At 36.3% G+C, this 23,557-nt stretch overlaps 4 protein-coding genes across 5 annotated transcripts; 3 read left to right on the top strand and 1 right to left on the bottom strand.

Moving 5' to 3' along the window:
- Positions 1 to 1,913: 1,913 nt before the first annotated feature.
- LOC306868156 (uncharacterized protein) lies at positions 1,914 to 4,886 on the top strand. Its single transcript, XM_079414206.1, has 4 exons — positions 1,914 to 2,264; positions 2,344 to 2,437; positions 2,522 to 2,609; positions 2,698 to 4,886. The coding sequence occupies exons 1-4, from the start codon at positions 2,225 to 2,227 to the stop codon at positions 3,388 to 3,390; spliced, it is 915 nt and encodes a 304-aa protein (XP_079270332.1). The 5' UTR covers positions 1,914 to 2,224; the 3' UTR covers positions 3,391 to 4,886.
- On the top strand, positions 4,578 to 8,314 carry LOC306868157 (uncharacterized protein). Of its 2 annotated transcripts, none has more exons than XM_079414207.1 (4): positions 4,578 to 4,744; positions 5,009 to 5,102; positions 6,005 to 6,098; positions 6,264 to 8,314. In XM_079414207.1, the coding sequence occupies exons 1-4, from the start codon at positions 4,723 to 4,725 to the stop codon at positions 6,954 to 6,956; spliced, it is 903 nt and encodes a 300-aa protein (XP_079270333.1). In that variant the 5' UTR covers positions 4,578 to 4,722; the 3' UTR covers positions 6,957 to 8,314. The 2 variants fall into 2 exon arrangements, with proteins under 2 accessions (XP_079270333.1, XP_079270334.1); XM_079414208.1 differs by having other exon boundaries at positions 4,578 to 4,922; positions 6,264 to 7,702.
- A 388-nt stretch (positions 8,315 to 8,702) lies between these two features.
- Positions 8,703 to 12,653, top strand: mxh (myxovirus (influenza virus) resistance H; the record flags this gene model as incomplete). The annotated part of the gene is made up of 13 exons (XM_079414204.1): positions 8,703 to 8,752; positions 8,901 to 9,097; positions 9,174 to 9,311; positions 9,462 to 9,616; positions 9,903 to 10,041; positions 10,127 to 10,325; positions 10,420 to 10,504; positions 10,580 to 10,696; positions 10,787 to 10,919; positions 11,401 to 11,559; positions 11,638 to 11,714; positions 11,810 to 12,067; positions 12,160 to 12,653. The coding sequence occupies 13 exons, from the start codon at positions 8,703 to 8,705 to the stop codon at positions 12,382 to 12,384; spliced, it is 1,932 nt and encodes a 643-aa protein (XP_079270330.1). The 3' UTR covers positions 12,385 to 12,653.
- A 1,475-nt stretch (positions 12,654 to 14,128) lies between these two features.
- LOC306868233 (uncharacterized protein) lies at positions 14,129 to 16,098 on the bottom strand. Its single transcript, XM_079414320.1, has 2 exons — positions 15,766 to 16,098; positions 14,129 to 15,543 (listed from the first exon to the last, which is right to left on the bottom strand). Exons 1-2 carry the CDS (start codon positions 15,976 to 15,978, stop codon positions 14,218 to 14,220), a joined length of 1,539 nt encoding a protein of 512 aa, XP_079270446.1. The 5' UTR covers positions 15,979 to 16,098; the 3' UTR covers positions 14,129 to 14,217.
- Between the last annotated feature and the right edge of the window lie 7,459 nt (positions 16,099 to 23,557).

Genomic DNA, 23,557 nt, shown 5'->3' with positions numbered 1-23,557 from the left:
AATTTAAGTTTATAGAACAGATGTTAAAGATGTTTTAAAAGTTTTAGGAAACTAATTATTGAAAAAGAAAAATCAAAATGTTCTATTTGTTTGCCTGCACTGCAAAAAAATAATAACAATAATAATAAAAATAAATAAATAAATGGTTTTACAGAACTGAACTTAAATTTAAGATATATTATTAATTTATATATTAGTATAGAAAATAATAAAGTCATGCCCTGGTAGATTTATTACAGTTTTTCAACATATACAGTATAGTAAGGAAATTATTAAGAGGTGTTTACCATTTTACCAATATACACTTTTTTACTCTTGCATTTTACAGTCTTTTAAAATGACAAATATTTCTACAATAGTAAACTGTAAAACGTGTTGCAGAAAGTTCTCAAAGAGAAGCAATTTATGAAGAATATACCGAGCTGTATGGACGATGGGAGGATGACCACAAACAGTCGATAATGTGGTAGTCATGGCCTAATGGTTAGAGAGTTGGCTTTGTAACCCAAAAGATTGTCAGTGGGGGGAGTGAATGACCAGCGCTCTCTTCCATCTTCAATACCATGACTGAGGTGAGACCCTTGAGCAAGGCACCAAACCTCCAACTGCTCCTTGGGCACCGCAGCAAAAATGGCTGCCTGGGTGCGTGTTCACTACTCACTGCTGTGTGTGTGTTTGTGTGCACTTGGATGGGTTAAATGTAGAGCACAAATTCCGAGTTTGGGACACTATACTTGGCCACACGTCACGTTCACTTTCACTTAATAAAAAAAAGACGATAATAGTAGACACAGACAAATGTATTGTATAAAGCAGTCAACACTTTTTTTTGACACAGAGGGACTGCCATTCTTCCCCCACACTTTCCAGCTTTTTAAATACATCTGACAGTTTTATGCAATAACTGCTTGGCAGACTTGGTCTGCGTTTCCCAAAAGAATCGTAAGCTTACGTAAATCTCACAATGTTTTGAGAAACGCAGCCCTGAACATTAACTGGGCCACCTCGCTGTCATCCAGTTAGTTGCTGAATTGTATATTGACACTTCATCCTGACAGGACTTGTTGACTGTTTCTTCATTAGGGAAGGAGCCCCCTCTATTATTAATAGTTTAGCAGAGGCTTGTAAAGGTCAAAAGAATTAGTTGAGATTTCAAACATGCGGCATGAAGATCTGGGTAGGATAAAAGCAGCTGTTTATTTTATCTAAGAGTGTTGTATTTATTTTATGCATATAGGCCTTAGTAAATCAAGTAGTCAAGAACTGCCTCTAAGTTGTGACAAGTATGTGTTTTTATTGGGCATATTCTTTTCATACACCAGGATATTTAACTTATACCTATAATATATATACTCTATGTTTGTCGGCTTAGACTTCACCGTTACCGATGGGTTAGTTTGTTTCAATGTTTGCTTCAATGATTTCAATGAAACAAAGTTGTCTTCCTCCAGGTGGCGCATTGCTGCTTAGAAAAGCGCGAATGTATTCAAATTTCAGGACGTTTTAATGTGATACATTTGTACACTAAAAATAACTGTTTAAATATCTAAATTTATTAACAACTTGGCCGCGATCTAGCTTTTAAACGATTATTAAAATCCTCATCTAGTAATCAAAAACGACTCTGATTGTTCAGTTCTGATAAGCGATGAGAAAAGTAACGCGTGTCACGTGATCGTATTGTCTCGCGGAGCCTGTTATTTTTCTCAGCGCTGTTCGGGATAGACCAACTACAGATGTTTTTGAATAATATAATTCTTTAATCTAGATCTGGACAATAATTCAAAAATAATAATGACACTCAGACCCTTTAATAATACATACAGAAGAGCAAAAAATTATTATTGTACTTATTAACGACACCTTTCGGTCTAATAAGCCACGCCCCCAGTTAAAGCTAATTACCTTTCTTTGGTCTTTGGTTTGGTCTTTTAGCCTAGTCAGTAGCCATTAAAAGATCTCGTTAATGCGTTTGAGTTTAATGTTCCAGTCAAACGTAATAATTCTGTTTAAGTAAAAAACAAATTTGTATTTTAAGAAATATTTGATATGCATTTTAAGGACGCAAATTCACTCCTTCAAAATAAGGGCACTTAGTAGGCAGCCTGTCCAGGCTTGTGCTCGTACGGCGCTATTTTCCCTGGGAGGGTATGATAACAGAATCACACTCCCAACGTGCACTATTAAGGGCCCTAGAAATCTGTTTTACGAAGTGATATAAAATATGGATTCGGCGTCAACCAGCTCTAAACTCATCTATAAAAGTAAGTCGTTCGTTTTTGCGCGAAACTAATTAGTAATGTGAGCGTTAAGCTAACTAACTGGCTGTTTTATGTGCACTAGTGTCTACTGAGGATATCACAAAACTGATACAGCTGCGGTCGAGCAACTCAGCGCTTTTTGACGGGAGGAAAAATTCGTCTAAAACAGCCTGGAGGTGAGACTTGACATTTTAAAATTTGCCTTGATTTCTCACAACCTGTGTTCAGATTCAAAGTTATTATTTTGCTTATTTTTTTAGTGCAATACTCAGAGAAATGGGGCTTGAGGAAAAAATGACAACTGAGCAGATTGCCAAAAAGTGGGAAAACCTGAAGGCAAGATATAAGGTTGGTCTCACGGCTAATTGTGTATTTCAAATGGCAACTTTCACAGAACATATTCAACAGTTTAATGCATGTCACACTTCATTACAAGGATGCAAAATATCCTCCCACTGGTGTGGAGAAGAACCCCACCTGCTGGAAATGGTTTAATCTCATGGACGATGCTCTGAGCGAAGAGTTTGATGAAAAGATCAGCCAGCAAGTGATCACATCAGAAACTAACAATGATAATGCACCTCATCCTAGTAAGAGGCTACGCCAGATTAAAGTCGGAGGGGAAATATTGGAATTCCTGGAAGAGGAAGGAACTTCGGTGAATGTGCCGCCGGCCTCCAGACCACATCTGGCTAAGAGGGCAAGACAAAAAGGCAAGCAGACGACAGAAAGTCACTCGTTGGACATCATGAGAACCAAACTTCAAAGAGAAAGACAGCTTCTAGAAAAGGAGCTCGGAGGCCTAGACAGAGAAAAAGCCCTTCTAGAGCGGGAAAGGGCCCTTGTCGATCGGGAAAGAGCGGCCCTTCAGCGGGACAGAGCCCAGGTAAAGAAGGACAAAGCTGCAGTTAACAGAGACAAAGCGTCTTTGGAACAGGACAGAGCCCGACTGCAGAAAGACAGAGAAGCTTTGGGGAGGGACAGAGTGGCCCTCGAAAGAGCCAGAAGGTCGGCGCATATCACGAATCACGTGAAAAGCAGCTCAGGATGCAACGGGCTGGACTGTCCACACGAAAAGAACAGAGAAAGATTAATATTCTTACTAGAAAGGGTGATTGAAAAAATCTGAAGCAGGTCTGAGAAGAGGGCAAACCTCAGGGAAAAACAGATACTGCGATGAGTTAATGGGATTGTCTGAACAATCCTTGGGTTATTGTCTGAAGATATATTTAAATGGAAATTTTGTACCTTTCAAACCAAAATCGAATGCATTTGTGGAATGCACACAGTCTATAATGGATTCCACATACATTAAGAGAGTGCACAAGGGCCCCTAAACTAAAAATCTGATTTGTAAATGGTGAAAGAAACATGGAGTGTGTTGCTTTATTACTGAAATGATGTACCATAACAGTGTCTGTAAGTAAAGTATACCATTTGTGCCACACAATGTCAAAACAAGATTCATGGTCCACCTTTTTGTCATTCAGAAACTTAAACTTTTCCGAAAAGTAAAATGCTGTTTAATGACAGGTTCTATTGTAGAGACCGCTTACCCCATATAGAGTCACAAAAGGTAATGTGTGTTCAACAAACAGTATCTTTCTCGTAGTTATTAATCTTGCTTCTTTTTGTAGTCAAGACTTTATGGGTTATGTCTATATATGTTTTAGATTTGTGCCTTTCACAAATGAACCCTGAAAAATATGCACCAGAGAAACTTAACTTCACTTTTGTTTACAAAACAAACAAAATGTATATTATTATCATATATTTGAATAATAAATAAGCAATAAATATTGCAGATACAAATTTGTAATGAAATCTATTTTTAAATGGGTGTAATTCAAAAAAGGAGAAATGTTTTGATCATTGTTATTTTAGTATTATTCATATGCTATATTAGTTTTTATTCATATTTTGAATGATCTTTTAATTTCAGTTTTTAATTAGATTTTTAGTAATGGTGTTATGTGCTTTTGTGTGGTTTTTATTAGTTATATAAAAAAAAAATACTATTTAGGTTAAATTTATTTCCAGTAATTTTATTTTTATTTAGTTTATATTTTTAATCTAATGTTTGTGTTGTATTTTTTTTTCAGCTTTATTTCAAAATACTTTTGTTTGTTTTCGTTGACAATAATAACCCTGTTGTGGCTCAGAGGATTCAGCATTTCCAATGACTCGATTTCTTATAAAACTTGTAGATATATAATAATGAAAATGAATTGATGCTTATTTTAGTGAGATCATTTTCATGCAGTATAGCTGAGAGTTGTTTTTCTCCTGACCGCTAGAGGGAAATGATCTAATATCATTGGTTAGAAACTAGAAAAGCTGTGAAGAAGTGCTGTCTGCAATAGAGACGCAAACGGTTGTTGAAGAAGTGAAAGATAATAATATTCATGGTATTACTGTATATCTCATAAGAGGAGTTTGGCTGCCTCTCTCCCTTTAAGAAATGGCGCAACCATCGCAACAGTGTGAGTGTCATTGTGTAAAGCTGCACTGTGAGCACGCATGCAAAACTTTCGCTCTCGCTTTTATGAGTTTATATATAATTCACGGTGGATTTAATGCACTTGAGATGTGCAGCTGCTTTCGGTTAATAAATAAGGAGTTGTCACTATTATTTCAGACTGACGGTTGTCAGTGTTTATGGTGTGTTTTTTTTGTTGCATATATAAAATCACATGTTACATCAGCACCAAAGCTGCAGTGAATTCATGCCGGACTGTCCGTTTCAGGGTCCCACAAGGACACCGAGACACTGATCAGGTGGCGCATGGCCCATGGCTATTTATTCTCAGGCTGGAGGAACACATGCAGAAATGGCTGGGAGTATGTACTCATTGTGATTCATTTTACATCTGCACTACATGTTGTTTGTATCCAATTATATAAGGGTAATTGTTTTGTTGTTGCTATTGTTTTACCATTTAGAACTCATAATGCAAGGGATTTCAAACTTTTAATACCAGGGACCCCCATTTATGCTGACCCCCTTTCTAATATATAATGACAGATTATTCATATATGATAATCCATTTATACTATGTAAAATTAGCAATAAATATGGTGGTATCTAATTATATTATTATTTTAATTACTGGCTTTATTATCATTTATATATTTATATAAAAATGTATATGTTTGTATAAAATTATTTTATTATTAAAATATTATTTTGAAATATTTGGTTACTATTTAGTTATATTTAATTCTGTATTTTATACCCCACTTAAAAACTTTAATTAAATAAATAATTAAAAAATTAAATAAAAAAAATTTGTGTATATATATATATATATATATATATATATCGCAGATGTAAAGAGAATATTTCACTACAGCATCCATCAAGTAAGATAAAGGTTGCAATGGCAAGGAGAAACTCATTAGAAATAAACAGCCAAATAATGGTAGAATTAATTAATTATTTCCAAGTAGTGTTTAGAAATTAATGTTTTAAAATATTAATTCCAAAATAATATAAAAATATACAGCTAAAATTATAAACTTAATAATATAAAAATAGAAAACATTTAATAAATATCTTAAGGAAGCACATTATGAGAGTTTTGTAAAATAAATACATCTCAAATTTTCACTGACATGGGTGTCAACCAAACTTTTATGTAGCCCCCTAGGGGTGATACATTTTAAACCCAAGGATTTCCTTTTTTATGAGCAGTTTTCAAAGAGAAAGTCACAAAGTGTGTGTGTGTGTTTTGTTTTTGTAGGCTATTCATACAAGAAACAAAACCCAACCTGGATGGAAATATTACTTCTCAAAGAGCAAAACGAAAGTGGGAGAATTTAAAATGCAAATACAAGGTAAGATGGGCACAGAATTGTGTCTTTATTTTCAGTTATAATTATTTACTTGTTTAGCTGCACACCATGCTTTATGTTCTTCAGAAAATATAAAAATCTACTTAGAAATTAAACATGTATACTTGCAATTCCTCTGATGTAGTTTTCTCTACCTTTCACCCCTAGGTTTTAAAAGCTCTCGCGAAGGACGTTGAAACAGTTAAACCAGAATTCTGGCGGTGGTTCAGACTCATGGAGAAGGCCGTAGATGGCGATCCCACTGACACCGACCCTCCTAAACCGACCTTACCGATCAACCTGGCTGATGAGCCCGAATGTGCAGCCCAGCCAAGCAAGAAGATGTATCAAGTAGAAATGGGGAGTGATATTCTAGAATTACTGACACATTCAGTAATCGAGGTCAATACTCAAACGACGGTAGCTGATGGAGGACCCTCATCGGACAAATCAGAAAGCGTGAGAGGGAGACCCATGGAAAAAAGCCCTCCAGAGACTCAAGATGAGCTGCACTTCGAAAGAGCCAAACTCAAACGAGAGCGACAGCTGCTGGAGAAGGAGCACGCAGACCTGGACAGAGAGCGAGTGTTGCTGGAGCGCGAGAAGGCCGTCGCAGAAAGGGAGAAGACCGCACTGGAGAGAGACAGAGCGCAGTTGGAAAAGGACCGAGCTGCGATTGACCGGGAAAGAGCCTCGCTGGAACAGGACAGAGCGAGATTGGAGCGGGACAGAGCGTCCCTTGAAAGAGACAGAGAGGCTCTTGGGACAAACGGCACAGGATACACTGAACCAGACTCCCCATATGCCGAGGACAGAAAAAGATTAATATTTTTGTTCGAAAAACTAATCGAGAGATTTTGAAATCTCTGAAAACTGTCAGCGTTACTTGTTCTGAGGGTATTTAAAATAATAACGTACTTAAATTAAAGCATTTCAAGGTTAAGTTGCCCATCTCAAGACACATTTCTGAGGAGAGGAAATGTGTTCAGTGCTGTAGTTCTAGAGTTCATTGTTGTTCAGTACAATACATAATGGATAATTCATGTTAAGTTTATTCCCCCTTATTTTCAGGTCCTTGGATGCATTGAGATTAAAGTTATTGTTTCAGTCTTTTGTCTTTCATATTTATTTAGTGCCTTAAAATTTTTAAACTCACCCTTGTTTCTTTTTATGGATGACCAAGAGTTAATGGAAAATGTTTTTTTTTTCAAGTTCTTTTATTCGCAGACAATTGCTTTTGTTTTAAAATTGGAAACAAATTGTGACAAATTGAATACCCAATTTACAATAATTCCACTCTCTAGAGTAGTCTGCTTAACACCATATTGTATTAACATTACCATAATATATTTAATGAATTCAAATAATCAAATAATACATAAGAACTATGAAATGGGTTAACTATAAATGCAGAAGGCTCATGGAGAGGCTCATTTTGAACATAGAAATGTAAAGGTGCAGTCACATTTACTGCTTTTCTGCGAAATATGGTCGTTTCAATAGGAATCCATATGATTGTGAAAGATTTCCTTATGCAGATTTTGCCTAAGGCTTCAAGTTTGTCATGCAGATTCGGAGAACTGACCAATAGAAAGCTGCTTGTTTTGAAAATGACGTCTGTGTGAGCTGTGCTTTATATATTTTTACACTATTAACAAAAAAACAAACAACAACAAAAAAGAAATTTTTGTTGTGCATGTTTTTTGCTGACAGTGTTCTAAACATACGGTGCTTAAGTTAAAATCACAGATAGTCATACAATGGAGAAAAAAAAAACTTTTTATATAATATGTTGAGGTTGTAGATCTACAGTATTTTTTATTATAAATTATACATTATATAATAACTTGTGCTGCAACCCATAAACCAAAGGAGAGTTTTTTTTCTTTATGCAAATGATTTACCGAAACTGCATTGCATGATTGTATTAAACAAATGATAATATATTTTTTTAGACTTTTCAAGTCAGCTTTATGGTCACTGTTTCCTCATTCAGGTCTCTTAAATATTATCGTAGAGTAAATATACAGCACAACGATTATATTTAATTAATTTACTCATGGTGGTATCTGGTTCTGTTAAAAATGGACTTTAAGAGAACAAATGTTTTCCAAGTGTGATATAAGTGCTATAAAAAAATAAATAAAGAAAGAAAAACTAATTGAAACGCACATATGCAGGGGTCATACAAATCGGCTACTTCCCATAAAAGTTTTGACAAAATCACAGTATATTTGCATTCTGTGCTTCCCTTGTTTTTTTCTGAACTCATGGTCAGTTCAAGTGCTGACTACTTCCTTTTTGTAAAGCTAATTTCTGCTTATGGTTAAGTATTGTTGTCTGACCCCCCCCCCCCCCCCCCCCCCCCCAAAAACCACAAGCATTATAAAACCTATTTAAGGTTCATGGTATGCATTTGACACTTATTTGCCAGAAATTCTGTCGTCTGAGGATTTCAGAGCAAGCTTTAATTGATTCCGATATATTTTACGCAATTCTTGAGTTATAATCTAAACATTCTAAAAGACAGCACTTTATATACATCAACTTTTTATATACATAATAAGCAATTTAGGATCATTCTGTGAGATTTATTTCATTTCAGTCATGGACAGCTCACCAGAAATACTGGATTTCGATTCTTCAGATGAAAATGGGTAAGGAAAACCATGATTTATTAATTTAAAATTTTAAATATATATTCTGCACTTAAACTGACAAATCAGATAAAAATGTACCTACAAATCATCAACGCTTCTCATTTTATAGAAATGCAGTCTAACAGCTGAATGTGTGTTTTTTAAGTCCCGAGACTGCTGGAATATTTCTGCAGCAGTGGGAAGCACAGGTTCGGCCCTATATTGAGATGATTGACTTCATGAGGCGGATCGGCATTGAGAAGGAACTTGCACTGCCGGCCATTGCAGTGGTGGGAGACCAGAGCTCAGGGAAAAGCTCTGTTTTAGAGGCACTATCAGGAGTTTCTTTACCTCGTGGGAGTGGTACGTTGTACACCTACAATACATTATTCATTTATTTATATATACGTATATATATGTTTTAATATGGTCCATTCAGGTATTGTAACCCGCTGTCCACTGGAGCTTAAACTCAGAAAACTTAATAATGGGAGCGGCTGGACTGCTGTAATCTCCTACAATGAAGTGCGTGAGACGTTTCATGATCCCAAACAAGTTGAAAGTTACGTCAGAAGGGGTGAGGCTGTATATAAAGCTAAATATCATTACTAATAATTATAATACATAACAGGATAAACAATGACAGTTCTATTAGTTCTCATTAGTTAAAATGCAACTTAAATGATAAATGAAGGTTGAGTAAGTGTGTAGTGTTTGTCTTTTACAGCACAGAATATGCTTGCTGGAGATGGAGTAGGAATCTGCGATGATCTTATCAGTTTGGAGATCTCATCGCCTGATGTGTGTGACCTCACGCTGATTGATCTGCCTGGGATAACAAGAGTACCTGTGAAAGGACAACCCGAAGACATTGGAGACCAGGTGAGAAGAAAATCCTGATTAATTGGTAACTGTGAATAATCCCATATATTTATGCATTCAGTTCCTTTCTGTGCAAATTCTGCAAAAGCAAAATAAATTGTTTACACAAAACTGAATTAAAAATGCAAAATAATTATGTAATTCAATTTGAAATTTTAAAATAACATTTAATGAAAGCATTTAATAAAATGGAATATAAAATAATACATTTATACTCACCTGCTACATGATGTCACGTGCATAATAATGTAGCATGCTACAGTTTATAATGTGTGCTTAATTGCAGATTCGACGCTTGATATTGAAATTCATTTCCAAAAAAGAAACCATTAATTTGGTTGTTGTTCCCTGCAATGTCGACATCGCAACCACGGAAGCACTTAGAATGGCTCAGGGTGTCGATCCTGATGGCTTAAGGACTTTAGGTATAACTTTTCATCTTAATTTTCACATTAGAGTGTGCAGAGCAATTTCATTCATATCTATTCAAAAACTTCTTTACTGCTTCAGCAATATTGACAAAGCCAGACCTGGTAGATAAAGGAGCAGAGGCCGACATCTTACAAGTACTGCAGGGTAAAGTGGTTCCTCTCAAGAAGGGCTACACTATTGTCCGATGCAGAGGCCAGAGTGACATCAATGAAAACGTTTCTCTGGTTGAAGCCACAAGACAGGAAAGAGAGTTTTTCGCCAAAAACACACACTTCAGGTGTGTGAATTACTAGTAGAAATTATACATATTCAATTATTTGCTATTTTATGTAATGCTCAAAGACATTTAAGAGTGCTTCTGTCTCCACCAGTTATCTTCTTGAAGAGCAGAGGGCCACAATACCCTGCCTTTCCACCAGACTCACAAAAGAGCTGGTCGCACATATCAAGGCAAGTGTAAACATGATGAAATATTCTGCAACTTACCCTAAACACTAAACTCATGAGCTATTCCTTATTTTACAGTCTTCCCTTCCATCTCTAAGAGATCAAATTCATATCCACTTGTCTGAAGTGAAAGTTGAGCTTAAGAATTATGCTGATGGTCCTCCTTTAGAACTTGAGAGAATGGGGCCTTATCTCAGCAAGGTAATTCATTACTTATATTGCCCAATATCTGAAACTAGCCTGACTGAAATGTACACACTTGAACCTACTTTTGTTTCTCTGTATGTGTAGAAAATCTTGGAGTTCAGTGACCAGATAAGCGAGTTGTGTAGAACAGGAGACTCAGACGATGGGAACCTCTATTCGTACCTTCGACCAGTGTTCAAGCAATGGGAATGTCATCTGAGTAGCTCCAAAGCATCATGTAAGTCATATAGATACATAATAATCTTGGTATGATCGGACACAAGGTACTATACACGACAAAGGTACAGTTCACCCAAATATGACATTCTGTCATCATTTACTTACCTTCATATCCTTTCACACCTGCATAATTAAGCGCAAAGTATAGACTGCTCTGCTACATTTAGAGTATTGCCTAATAGTATAGCCTAATATTGCCAATTACTGTCCAATCGTACCTCCTGCAATGCATAACCGCTACTAGCAACACACAGTTATGTTCGTTCCAGAATTATTAATTTTGAATCTGTTGAGTTGATAATCTCATAAAGAGTTTTCGCTTGTCGCCACCTACTGGAGTAATGTTGTACCTGCAGAAAGAGTCGCTAGAAATTCTCCTTCACTAATACAAAGACATACAGGTTTTCTAGAACGTCAAGTGGGGTGATAACTGCTTTATTTTTACATTAAAAAAATCACTATTCTCTTGTAACCTTTAGTCAGAGAGTCCGTAAAACAGATGACAGAAAAATATGACGAGGCCCATCGTGGGAGAGAACTGGTGACCTTCAGTGACTACTGTGTGTATGAATCAATGGTGAAGAAACATGTTGGAGACCTTAAACAACCTGCTTTGGATACTTTGAAGCTCATCCGAGGTTGCTATTTGGACTTTAACTTGCATTTAAATTATACGTGGGTTACATAATAATTACAGCTTTCATTTAATATCTTAGGTATTGTGCAGAAGGAGTTCAGGGTCATGTGTGAGCTGAGTTTCCCAAACTACCCTCATCTGAGAAACATAATACTGGTAGGTTAAATTGACAATTGCTGATTACATTAAATAGACAATAAAAGTCTACATTTTATTTAAAATTGTATTATTTCTGGTGTACATTCCTTTAGAACCATATTGACGACATTCAATCAAAGCAAGAAAGCAAGGTGGAGAAGAGAATCCATGAGTACATTAACATGGAGAAACTTGTGTACACGCAGGATCCCATTTTTACCCAGAAAATTGTAGACTTTAAGTTTGTGGAAAAGCGACAGGAGTTCGAGTCCATTAGTTTGGATACGGGAGAGAATGCAACCTCACCCCACAACTGTGCTGTTTTTGACACCAGGAGCTTGACACCTGATAAACTGATAATCTACTACGAGGTTTAACGCCGTTCTAGATTTCAATGTGAAATGCTTTTGTTTTTGGTATTGAATGCACTGAAAATGCCCCACATGTTCTCTCAATCCATCAGATAGTGTATCAGCGTTTGGCCGACTATATTCCCATGGTGATCCTGCTGTTCATACTGAAGGAAGCTGCCGTGATGCTGCGGGCTCATTCTATGGACCTGCGGGATGGAGCTGATGTTGTGAAGCTGCTCGTGGAGGACACAGATGCTGGACGGAAGAGAGCAGACTTACACCAGCGCATGGAGAGACTGCGCCTGGCACAAGAACGCATCAGTATATACCTCTGAGACAGATATTTGCCTCTATTTTTGTCTCATGCTTGATCACTAAAAGCATTTTAAAGTCAGCAGCAAAATAAATACCAAAATCAAAGAATAAAAGTGTAGTTTGAGGGGCTTGAGGAATCATATAGATTTTTTAAGGTTCAAGGTTAAGGTTCAGTTTGATCATGAATAATTATTTGAAATAATAAACCCTTAAACATAAGTGCGAACTAAGTGTATTTTGTAAATGACAAAGCATCAGTGATAGTTTACTTGTACCAAAAGTGCTTTTGAATAAAAAAAATAAAATAAAATAAAAGTTTCAGCTTGTTACAGTGTCTTCTCCACCAACTACAATGCACATTTTAATAAAACAATATAATTCATGAATTCTTTTTTTTCCTTTACATATATAAGGGTAGGTTTTAGCTCTTTTAATTAATGTTATTGTTTTTCTGTAAATACTAATTGTCAAATACTTATTTGACTTACTAAAAGGTAAAATCTTTTTAACATTTGTATGCTGCTTTTTTTCTGAATCCCCTGACCAGGGATGGGCAGTATTTCAAATACATGTATTTCAAATACGTATTTGAAATACAAAATACTATTTTGTATTTAAATACCTTTGAAAAAAAATCATATGTATTTTGTATTTAAATACATAGAATACTTTTTGCCAATCAACCTTTTTATTAGACTGCTGATTTCCTGTATCAACTAGTTCAAACATGCCACTTTCATACATGTGAGCTGCAGCTGTATGACTCCATCTAGAATTGGGTAATGACATTTTCTGGATTCCTGTAAGGAAACAAGGAATAATGCTGCCTTCGTCTGCTTCGTTCCTATTTCCAGTTTCAGAAGTCCTGATTACAAGCATGTCGTATGTGCTTTGCTGTTGGAAAGAATAGGAATCGTGGAGGTCGCCAGGTTTCCTGGGAAAATCTTAAAGCCAAAATCGTAGATATTTAAGATATTTAATTTTGAAAAACATGTAGCATCCTATTTGTTGACAACTATATCATCATTCACAGTGCTATTTTTACAGTTAGCTTGTTGATGATTCTGGATTTTCAGTTAAATACACTCTGTTTTGCTGTGTATAAACTATACAAAATGCTTGAAATGGTTATTGCACTACTATGTGCATGACTTTAACACAAAGTGATCTTGCTTTAGTGGGAAAAAAGCATACCTGTCTCAGCAGGTAAAAAAAATAAAACATAGCAAGGGGAACATAGCATTAGCAGTAGTCAGTCTTGTTAGTTTTTTTTTGGTCAGATTTTGGTTATCAACTAGTCAAATGTGTTCATTAAACTTTAATCATTACTGCTTGTTATGGCAATATGACAATATGTCGACGATGATATAAAGTGTAAATCGATTGAACCTTTTCTATATCATTTATATATCGTCGTAATATGTATGGACTCTTTAGGTACAAATGTGTAGCTTTTAAAGAGGTACTGCACCAGTGACAGCTTTTGTCTTTTTTTCTGAGTGTTGTAAAAGTATGTAAAGTTGACTCTAGTGTTTGTGATTTAGTAGAATTTTTTTTCAGTCATGACCTAACATAATAAGATGAGCAATAAAGTGTCACGAAGGAAGAGTAACATTACAAAGGTTTTTCTCATCATATTTCTCATCATAGGGTTAGTTAAATGGTTATTCAAAATGGTTGAAAATCACTTCAAACGTGTTTTCATATTAAATATTTGAAAACTAAACATGTGTTTTTATGTGTTAATAGTCAGGAAACTTGCATGGATCTTTGCACAGTTTTTTTTTATTTGTACACAGAATTGTGCAGTAGGTTAAAGGTGAAGAGGATGTTTTGGGAAGGGACAATGATCCTCATTCAGAGGAGCAGTACTGGCGGTTGTGCTTGTTGATCAATAAGTGCTTCAGTTTTGGATCGTTCCTGTAGCGTTCAAGCAGCAACTCTTTTTCTCTTTGCTCCTTATCCTTCCTTATTTTCTTCTCCTCCTTTTTCTTGGCCTTCTTTTCTGCCCAGATGAGCAGAAAAAGCGGCACTTTTCTTTTGCTCTTCGGCTCTTCCTGGACATTCACTTTGTGCTGCGTCTCATTTTTGGGACCTTCAGGAGAGGTTACACAGAACAGATTCATCATGTGCTTATCCAACTCCTTCTTTTTCTGAGAGGTGTCCTCCAAATGCCCTTCTCTGGCCTCGGAGTCTCCCATTTCATCAGGGTTATCTTTCTCTTCCTCACATCCCTGGACCTCCACCACTTCACTCGCCCACACTTCCTCCAGCACCTCGCTGTCACTCTCCAACCAAGCAATCATCTTTCTCGGTTTCATTTCAGCCTCCAGCGGTTGGGGGCGTTCAGACTTGGGTAAGTCACAGGCCCGAATGGTCTTCCCTGTGTACTCCACATACTCAGTCTCCTCATCCTCTATGTCGATGAGCATGAGTTGTGGAGGCGGCTCAAACAGGGAAGAAGTGAACTGCTGAGGCTTCACTGGGCTGGGAGGACATACTTGAGTTGAAGGACATTGCAGATCAACAACTTCATCAAATTCAGGAGTGGGGCTCGGAGGAACCACCAGTTGTTTGGGAGGACTTACTTGGGAGCGTCGGAGGGAAAACAGTTCATCAGGTGCTGCTGTGGGACGTGGAGGAACTGCCAACGGTTTGGGAGGATCCACTTGAAGAGGAGAACATGGCAGGGACACTTCCTCTGGTGCAGGAGCTGGCTTTTGAGGATGCATGGGTGGTTTGGTCACTGGTGGCAGGGGCTTGAAGCGAGCAGCTGGTAGAGGAAGGTCTTCAGAGACACTTAGAAACACTGGAAGTTCTCCTTCTATTGGCATCAAGAAGGAAGATCTCACTGGAGAACTGATTAGAGTTTGCTGAGGTTTGACCTCCACAAGAAGTGGAGTTGGCTCAGTGGTCTTTCGTTCCTTCAGTTTTCTTTTCTTCTTTTTCTTTTCTCCAGCCTCTCTATACTCACTTCCCCCCTCCATCAAATTTTCTAGACTCTGCATCTCTCTTAATTTGGCAGACTCTCTTTTTTTCTGCAGCACATGTCCTCTATCCTTTATCTTTTCAAGGCTAAGTGTCTCTCTTTTTTTTTCTGCCTTGTCTTTATGACTTCCTCCCTCATTCATCTCTCTCACCTTTCTCTTCACCTGATTTACCTTCTTTTTCTCTCCATACTGTAAAAATGATGTTTCAAGTTTGTGAATAAAGATTATTGTAGTACATTATACAAGATAATAGTATTTCAGTCTTTCTGTTTTCAAAATTTCACATTTAGTTCAATGTGTTGATGTTTGTTTGTAATTAATTGTGAAATTTACTAGTAATTACATAGTGAAAATTGGTTCTAAACTGATTTCTTTTTTTCAGTGCAAACTGGTACTTCTCAGGTAAGTTACCTGCCGGCGTCTCCTCCTGCACTTCCTATTTTTGGCAGTGAAGTCGAAGGCCTCACTCTCACCCGCCTTCGTCAACGATGCCTCTGGAAGTTTCTCTAGTGCCACCTGTTCTTGCGCTGCACACTGCTGTGCCCTCAAAGGTGTTTCCCTTCTGCGCAAGAAGTGAGCAAAACGCTCAAAAATGTGTCTAAATACACTGCTAAACAGTGCCATTGTGGACACTGGATGCTGCAAGTGAATTCAGTATTCGTCGTCAATATTTGCAGAAAGTCACGAAAGTAGCTTTCGATCTTTTCACTCCTAACACACCAACAGAAGACAATTAGTCAGAACAGCAGTTTAGAGCTGCCAGAACGGAATCTTCATTATGATGTCACAACAGTGAGCTGAACCCTGAGAACTCAGAACTATATGAGCAGCTCAGGAGAGAAACACTAAATACATCAACAATAGTGGCACCGTATTAAATACTGGCTATTTCCTAACAAAAATAACAACAACAACAACAACTAACTGAAACTTCCTAACTTAAAACAACAACAACAACAATAATAACAATAACAATAATAAACACAACCAATGTTATTAAACTTGTAACTTTTTAAATTATTAAATAATTATAATTTTATTTATTTATTTATTTTTAAAATTATGTTACATATTCAGTGTTACAGTTAGACAAGTTTTGGTTGGTTTTAGAAGGGTTCTGCACTAGCTGAAAGACCAGTTTAAACAACAGTGACCACTGTTAATGAAGTCTCTTATGCTTACCAATGATTAATTTATTTAATCAAAATTTAATAAATTAATTCATTCATTCTTTCATTCGGCAGTCGTGGCCTAATGGATAGAGAGTCTGACTTATAAACCAAAGGTCACGGGTTCGACAGGGATTGTAGGTGGGGGGAGTGAATGTCCAGCGCTCTCTCCACCCTCACTACCACGACTGAGGTGAGACCCTTGAGCAAGGCACCGAACCCCCAACTGCTCCCTGGGTGCCGCAGCATAAATGGCTGCCCACTGCTCCGGGTGTGTGTTCACGGTGTGTGTGTTTGTTCACTGCTGTGTGTGTGCACTTGGATGGGTTAAATACAAAGCACAAATTCTGAGTAGGGGTCGCCACACATCACGTCCTTTCCTATTTATTTATTGGATTTGTTGTACTTTTAGTGACTAGAGTAGATTGCAAATCATACATGAAATGTATCATGACGTGAATTGCTGAAAATGGTTATGAGACCAAATTCAGTCCCTTCGAAATAATTATTTGAGTGAATCACTCAAAGACAGCTGCTTGTTTCATTCCATGTCTATTAATAAATTTATAAAATTAGTATTCACTCTCAGAAAAAAGATTCAAAAGCTACACAAAACCTTTTGGGTACTAATATATATGGACTCTTTAGGTACAAATGTGTAGCTTTTGAAGAGGTACTGCCCCAGTGACAGCTTTTGTACCTTTTTTTTCTGAGTGTTGTGCAATCAGAAAATATGTAAAGTTGACTCTATTTGTGATTTATTGGTATTTGTTGTTCAGTCATGACCTAACATGTCTACTTTTTGTAAAAATAAAGTGTCATGAAGGAAGATTAATATTACAACTGATTCTCTCATCATAATTATTATCTTAATTATGATCATTATGAATTTTTGAGTAAAAATCCTCATTACCACAACTTTGTTTAGACAATTTGAATTTGTTTACTTTCATATATGGTTTTATATGACCATTAACAAGGGGTGTAATAATGGTACACAAACATGATGGTTCGGTTTTGCCGTCACGGTTCAGTATTTGGTACTGCAGGGGGAAAAACTAAACAGAAAATTGCTTTTTTTTTTTAAAACAAACAAAAACAAAAAATAGTGGTTTACTTAACAAATAGCTCTTTCTTTAAATAAATTAGCTATAATTACACATTTCTTAGGGATGAAAATCTACTGTAGCTTATGTTGTAAATAGGGAGTCCTTTTTTTACATTAATTAACAACAGAGCCCAAACTTAAATTTAATTACTGTTAATTTTTAATTAAATAATCAACACTCAGCTTAAAAAAATGTAGGCAGACATGTACATTGCACATAATGCAGTTTTTAAATAAACTTCTATATTAAAAAAATCTATTTGTCGTTGAAATATTGAAATTCATTTACACCGTGGCTGTCATAACTTGTTTCATTAGAGATTTATTTAAAATCTACAGGCCTGTAAAACATTTCCCTCTACTTTAAACTTAAAGTAATTATAATAATAATAATAATAATAATAATAAAAATAACAACAACAACGGTTTTGGCACTAGCTGAAAGATCAGTTTAAACCACAGTGACCACAGTGTGTACATTTTAAACACTATGTAAGAATAAACAATAAACAATTTAAACAATAAAGTAAGAATTGTTAACGATTTTGAATTCTCTTATGCGTAGCAAGGATGATTTCTTTTATCAAAAATACAGTAGAAACAGAAATATAGTGAAATATTACAATAAAAACAACGGTTTTCTGTTTTAATATATTTTAAAATGTATTCCTGTTATCACAAAGCTGATTTTTCGGCAGCCATTACTGCTGTTAATATTTCTTCTTATTATTTTTATTTTTATTTTTTTATTTTACTTGGCTTTTTTTTTTCTTTTTGCATTTGTTGTACTTTTAGTGATTGGAGTAGATTGCAAATCAAACAAGAAATGTAACATGACGTGAATTGTTGAAAATGGTTATGAGACCAAATTTAAATTAATTAGTATCTTGGAAGGAATCATTTGAGTGAATCACTCAAAGGCAGTTGCTTGTTCCATTCGATGTCTATTAATTGATAAAATTAGTCTTCACTCTCAGAAAAAAGGTTCAAAAGCTACACAAAACCTTTTGGGTACAAGGTATGCAAATATATCTGTGGAGCTTCTAGTGGGCAGGAGCTATTGACACATCAGAGATATAAAGAAACACGGATAAATGAGTAATAACCAGCTCTATGTGTGTGTTTACCCCAAGACAAAGATAACTATAATGCTATAATGCTAATAATAAAGAAAAAAAAATGAAATTGTTCTAAGGGCATACTCACACTAGACACAGCTGCCTTGTACTACAGCCCAAGCGTGGTTGTCCTTTCGCTAACAGACAGATATCACAGGATTATTAGAGGCAGCTGAAGTTAATGGTGGAATTTGCAGCTTCACTACCTGTTCATCAATAAGATGAGAACCAGACCCATTATAAATCTAAATGTACTCAAATTAAATGAATTGAAAAGTGTGATATCCAAGTAGTTATAAAGATTTTTGCTGTCATAATGATAACAATAGCGCATACAAAAATAGTAAATTAATTGTTCCATGCTCCACCGTGGTTAGAGATTACACTACATGCGTACAGCACACGAGCCACCTCTTCAAGTGGGCCAGGGCATAGTTAAACGAACCCCACTGGACACGGTACAGAGCAGTCACACTTGTGAAAAGGTTAATCATCTGTATATCACTCAAGCTGATGGTTCTGGGGGGTTAATGCTAAACCTCTCATATGTGCATCTAATTATGTAGCGAGAACCCCCATAAGGAATCATACTGCCAAAGATAACTTGTGTTCAATAAACTCAACGTAACTTGCAAAAGTGGTCCTGCCTGAACTCATCTTTGCACCAATAAAATGTGCAACACTTTTTTTTCTACCAAATTATATGTAATATCTAATTATTATGTTAATATTTAATTTATATTGGAAAGGTTTCCGTGACCTCTTGCGAAATCTCAGCAGAAATCCCACAATTTATTTCCAGAACATGATGCATGATGGGATACACTAAGCCTCAAACAGCACTCTAGAGCCGTATTCAAGGTAGTGTGGATTTATGGCTCGTTTTCACTGAGCGGTTCATTTCGGTACGGTACGGTACGCAATTATGTCCGTTTCCATTGTCAGAAGTTGTGAATGGTACCAAAAGCGAACCATACCGTAACACTTTTTTGGTACCCTTTTGTTGGGGTACCTAGCACAGCAAAGGGTACCGAAAGGGTGGAGCTAAACTCACTGCAGAAGTTGATTGGTTTACCAGAATCGTCACTTTTGCTTGATATAAGGGGATAAGCTTCTCCTTCACTTGTTTTGCTCTGCTGTGTTCTGCTTATTACATCAGTGTATAACTGTGTATTTTATACTTTAATATTTTCACACAGATATTAACCGTTTCTCAATATGTGTTCTTGTCTGTTCTTGTGGACTTTGTCATTGCCTCAAAACCCGCGTTATGCTCAAAATATTACTGTTATTGTGTCATGAAATGTAGTTTTAAGAGTTTTTCAGGCGAGAATGTAGTTGTTTAAAACTCAAATCTCCCGTTTATTTATAAAGATATAGCGCCTATTTGAAAATTTGCTATACCGATTTCGGAGCTCCAGGCGATCACCGGGCGCTCAGTGCTCATGTATCCGTCTCGAGCAGCCTTAAGCTCGGCTAGTCCTTCCGACATTTGCCGCTGGCTCTGATGTCTCTGGAGTGATTAAACGAGAATCAATACGTTTTGGGTATATTTAACAGGCATTCATGGTCTCATGAATCTATTATTTGTTCCTGGTCATATCGTTTTGACTGAACACAAAGTTTAACTTTATTTTGAACTTTACCGTAGTAACTTAGCGCTGACTTTGTAGCAAAGTTTGACTGTGAATTGTTTGCTTTTGTCTTTATTTCCTCTTATATAAGCCTCTTGTACTTTGTACTTATTCTTTTATAATGGCTATTGTTGTTCATTAAAACGGACATAAAAGAGGCAGAGTTGTGCTTGTTGTGGCGCTTTATTGTCGATCACTACTTGCCGGCATACACCACGCCTATCAAGTAAAGGCTACTGTTGGCAGTGGAAACGCAAGCCTGATCAGGGTTACCCGTACCGAATCATACTGTACTGAACTGTACTGTACCGTACCACTCAGTGGAAACGAGGCATTAGTGTGCATTAAGGGCACTGCACCATGGCATTTTTAAGACCTGGGAGAGTCTTTCGCACATACTTCCTTTTACATACATGCATTCTCAAGTGGCCAAGACCGCAAGTGTGGGTATTTGGACAGGGCATATGGCAAACAGCAAACAAAAGCATGCGGGTCCACAAACAAAAAAACAAATAGCTAAAGGCAAGTTGGAACTGAGTTTGGACACCCTGCTTTAGAACAAGTAATAAGTTCAAGAATAAGAACATGTAAATTTTGAGTAATACTTGCTTGTTATTTGTAACATTTTCCATTGGCAGCCCAGAATGTGATTGTTACACTATATAAAAAAATACTGAATATGTGAAGTTGCACTTCAGCTTATGTGACTTTGCTTGCTATACCTAAAGTAAATAAAATAGCCTAATTTGATCATACAGTGTTGTTACTCAGCACATGCTTTTTTATTATTACAAATAATAATGCAAAATGATTATCTTAGAATAGAAGATACTGTATATGGTCTCTCACATCACATAAGTTATCAATAATTAAGTAAATGGTCTTGAAGATAATTTTTTTTCTTTCTCTGTTTTGACTCTTATTTGGACTTGGACTCCAACATCTTTGGACTCGAACTTGACTTGGACTTGTCTTGGACTCGACAAAGGTGCACTTGACTACAGCCTTATAACAAAACAAACTTAAGTGTTCTGATTCATCATTAAATAATTCATGAACTATTTTCCTCTTCACACATACATTATACCTTATTTTCACTTCTTCACGCAAATATCTAAATAAATACAAATCAATTTATAATACAAAGAAAGTTGATTTTTCAGAGGGCTATCTGATTATTTAACTTGTGATGAATTAAATTATTATTTTAAAAATCAACCATTTTTATTTTCATTTAATTATTATATTTAACTATGTAACAGTTAGTTATGGTCCTTGATTTTGTTTTGGTTAAAAAGAGTTCTACGAATATTGATGCAGAGATTACTTTTAAATGAATTTTATCAAGTTAAATTGATCAGAACTCCGCTCTGATCAATCACAAATAATGCACTTTGTACAAATTGCCAGCTGGTTCAACTAGATAAACAATCAGTATTTAAAACTGTTGTGTTGGAAAATTGCAACATGGACAAACATCTTGTAGTATGTTTAGTCTACCAGGAAATACCAGGATGTGCTACCACGAGTAGCATATTTTGTGAAGCAGAACTAACCCACAAGCCTTAACCCATAAACTGATGCAAATACAGTCTTCCTGAAAGGTAGGCCATTGTGTGATTCAATACAGTTAGCTGCTGACTGCATTATTTTTATATTAGTTTTAGTAAATATGGTGTATAAAACAAGAACACAATTTCAACCATGGGGACCTGAAGAAATTACCTGTCCAAAGATCCCAGAATCCCTAGCAACACCTCTGTGCGTGACTGGTCACAATTTCCTGTCTGCTGAAGGAAATGTCATTCATACAAAAGATATTTACAATCCTACCCTGGAGGTACTAGGCACACCCACATACACAAATGTAAGCTAATTTCAATGCAAATCAATTCCCCTCAGAACATTGTCAGGCTCAAATAACAATACCCCACAAAATTGTTCAATCTGTCTACTTTCATTCTCTTAATGGGTGTGATATATTATAAATTGCGCTTGACAAACATTCTCTGTGATTTCTCTTCAGCATCCCCACAAACACTGTGTTGAGGTGAAACCTAAAATAAGGACATATCTGTTTTTTTTTTTTTTCAGCAAATGGACAGTTTTAGGATGCGGTTTCTTTTCAATCTTGAAATCAAAATTTTGAAGACAATGATAATTCTCAAAACAAAAGGCTAGTATACATTTTATTGTCAGGGTTCTGTCCTGACACTCCGTTTGTCTTGTCTTTTGTTTCTCATGTCTTTGTCTTGTGTGTCAGCACATGTTGGCTTTGTTGTTGTTTTGTCAGCCATGTGCTCCTCTAGTACCTCCTCTTTACCACACCCTCTTGTTAGTCCTTGTCTAGTCCTTGGTCTAATGCTGCCTTCACATGCTATCGGAATTATCGTAAATACAAGTTTCCTAATCGGAAATTGGACGTGAACGGCCCCTCATGTCGTATTTACTACTGGGAAATTCGGAAATAATTTTGATACCAGAGTTTCAGAGTTGGTCAGGGGCATAACCTTTAAACATGGTGGAGGGGACAACCAATTACATCCCTTTGTCTTGTCGCTAAAGTAGTGTATTCATAGGCTAGATATGAACGATCATTCAAAGCATATTGTATGTTTTATAAGCAGTGAAATAAGCATATATTTGACTGAAATTCCAGAATTGTCAGCAAACTGCATGTATAGCGCAGTGAATGTTTATATGATTGTCAGCCAATGGGATATTTTATTCTTTCCGACATTTAAAGCGCTTGAATACGACAAGCTGAATGAAGACACACTTCACTTATGCAGTATGTTATTAAACGTTTGAGCATTGCACAGTAAAACTTGTAAAACAATGAAATGTAACCTTAGGCAAGAGGTGCTGTATCCTGGTTCTGGAGATCTGCCTTCCCACAAACTTCAGCTCCAACCAGTTGCGGGCCATGCATTTCACACCTAGGCCTTGAGTGGGTCCTACATGAATTAATCCACCTCTTAATACCATTATAATGATGCCACGGCTATAGAAGCCATAAATATTACACAGAAATGCAGTATAACAGGGCATTGTCTCAAAGACGGGTATCTCATGTAGCGAGAATTAGTGCTATTACTAAAGCAAGAAACCTAATTAACACAATTCAACAAGTTGCCGCAGCTGCCCAACACACATCATCTCTAGATGAAGCAT

The sequence above is a fragment of the Barbus barbus genome, assembly GCF_936440315.1.
Source record: "Barbus barbus genome assembly, chromosome: 50".
Classification (NCBI taxonomy): Eukaryota; Metazoa; Chordata; class Actinopteri; order Cypriniformes; family Cyprinidae; genus Barbus; species Barbus barbus.
This window is presented reverse-complemented; position numbering and strand designations above follow the sequence as displayed.

Coding starts and splice junctions, on each gene's coding strand:
- LOC306868233 (XM_079414320.1), bottom strand. CDS start 15,978: ATGGCACTGTTTAGCAGTGTATTTAGACACATTTTTGAGCGTTTTGCT. Junction 15,544..15,765: donor GCAGGAGGAGACGCCGGCAG/GTAACTTACCTG, acceptor TCATTTTTACAG/TATGGAGAGAAAAAGAAGGT.
- LOC306868157 (XM_079414207.1), top strand. CDS start 4,723: ATGGCGCAACCATCGCAACAGT. Junction 4,745..5,008: donor GGCGCAACCATCGCAACAGT/GTGAGTGTCATT, acceptor TGTCCGTTTCAG/GGTCCCACAAGGACACCGAG. Junction 5,103..6,004: donor ACATGCAGAAATGGCTGGGA/GTATGTACTCAT, acceptor TTGTTTTTGTAG/GCTATTCATACAAGAAACAA.
- LOC306868156 (XM_079414206.1), top strand. CDS start 2,225: ATGGATTCGGCGTCAACCAGCTCTAAACTCATCTATAAAA. Junction 2,265..2,343: donor CTCTAAACTCATCTATAAAA/GTAAGTCGTTCG, acceptor TATGTGCACTAG/TGTCTACTGAGGATATCACA. Junction 2,438..2,521: donor TCGTCTAAAACAGCCTGGAG/GTGAGACTTGAC, acceptor TTATTTTTTTAG/TGCAATACTCAGAGAAATGG.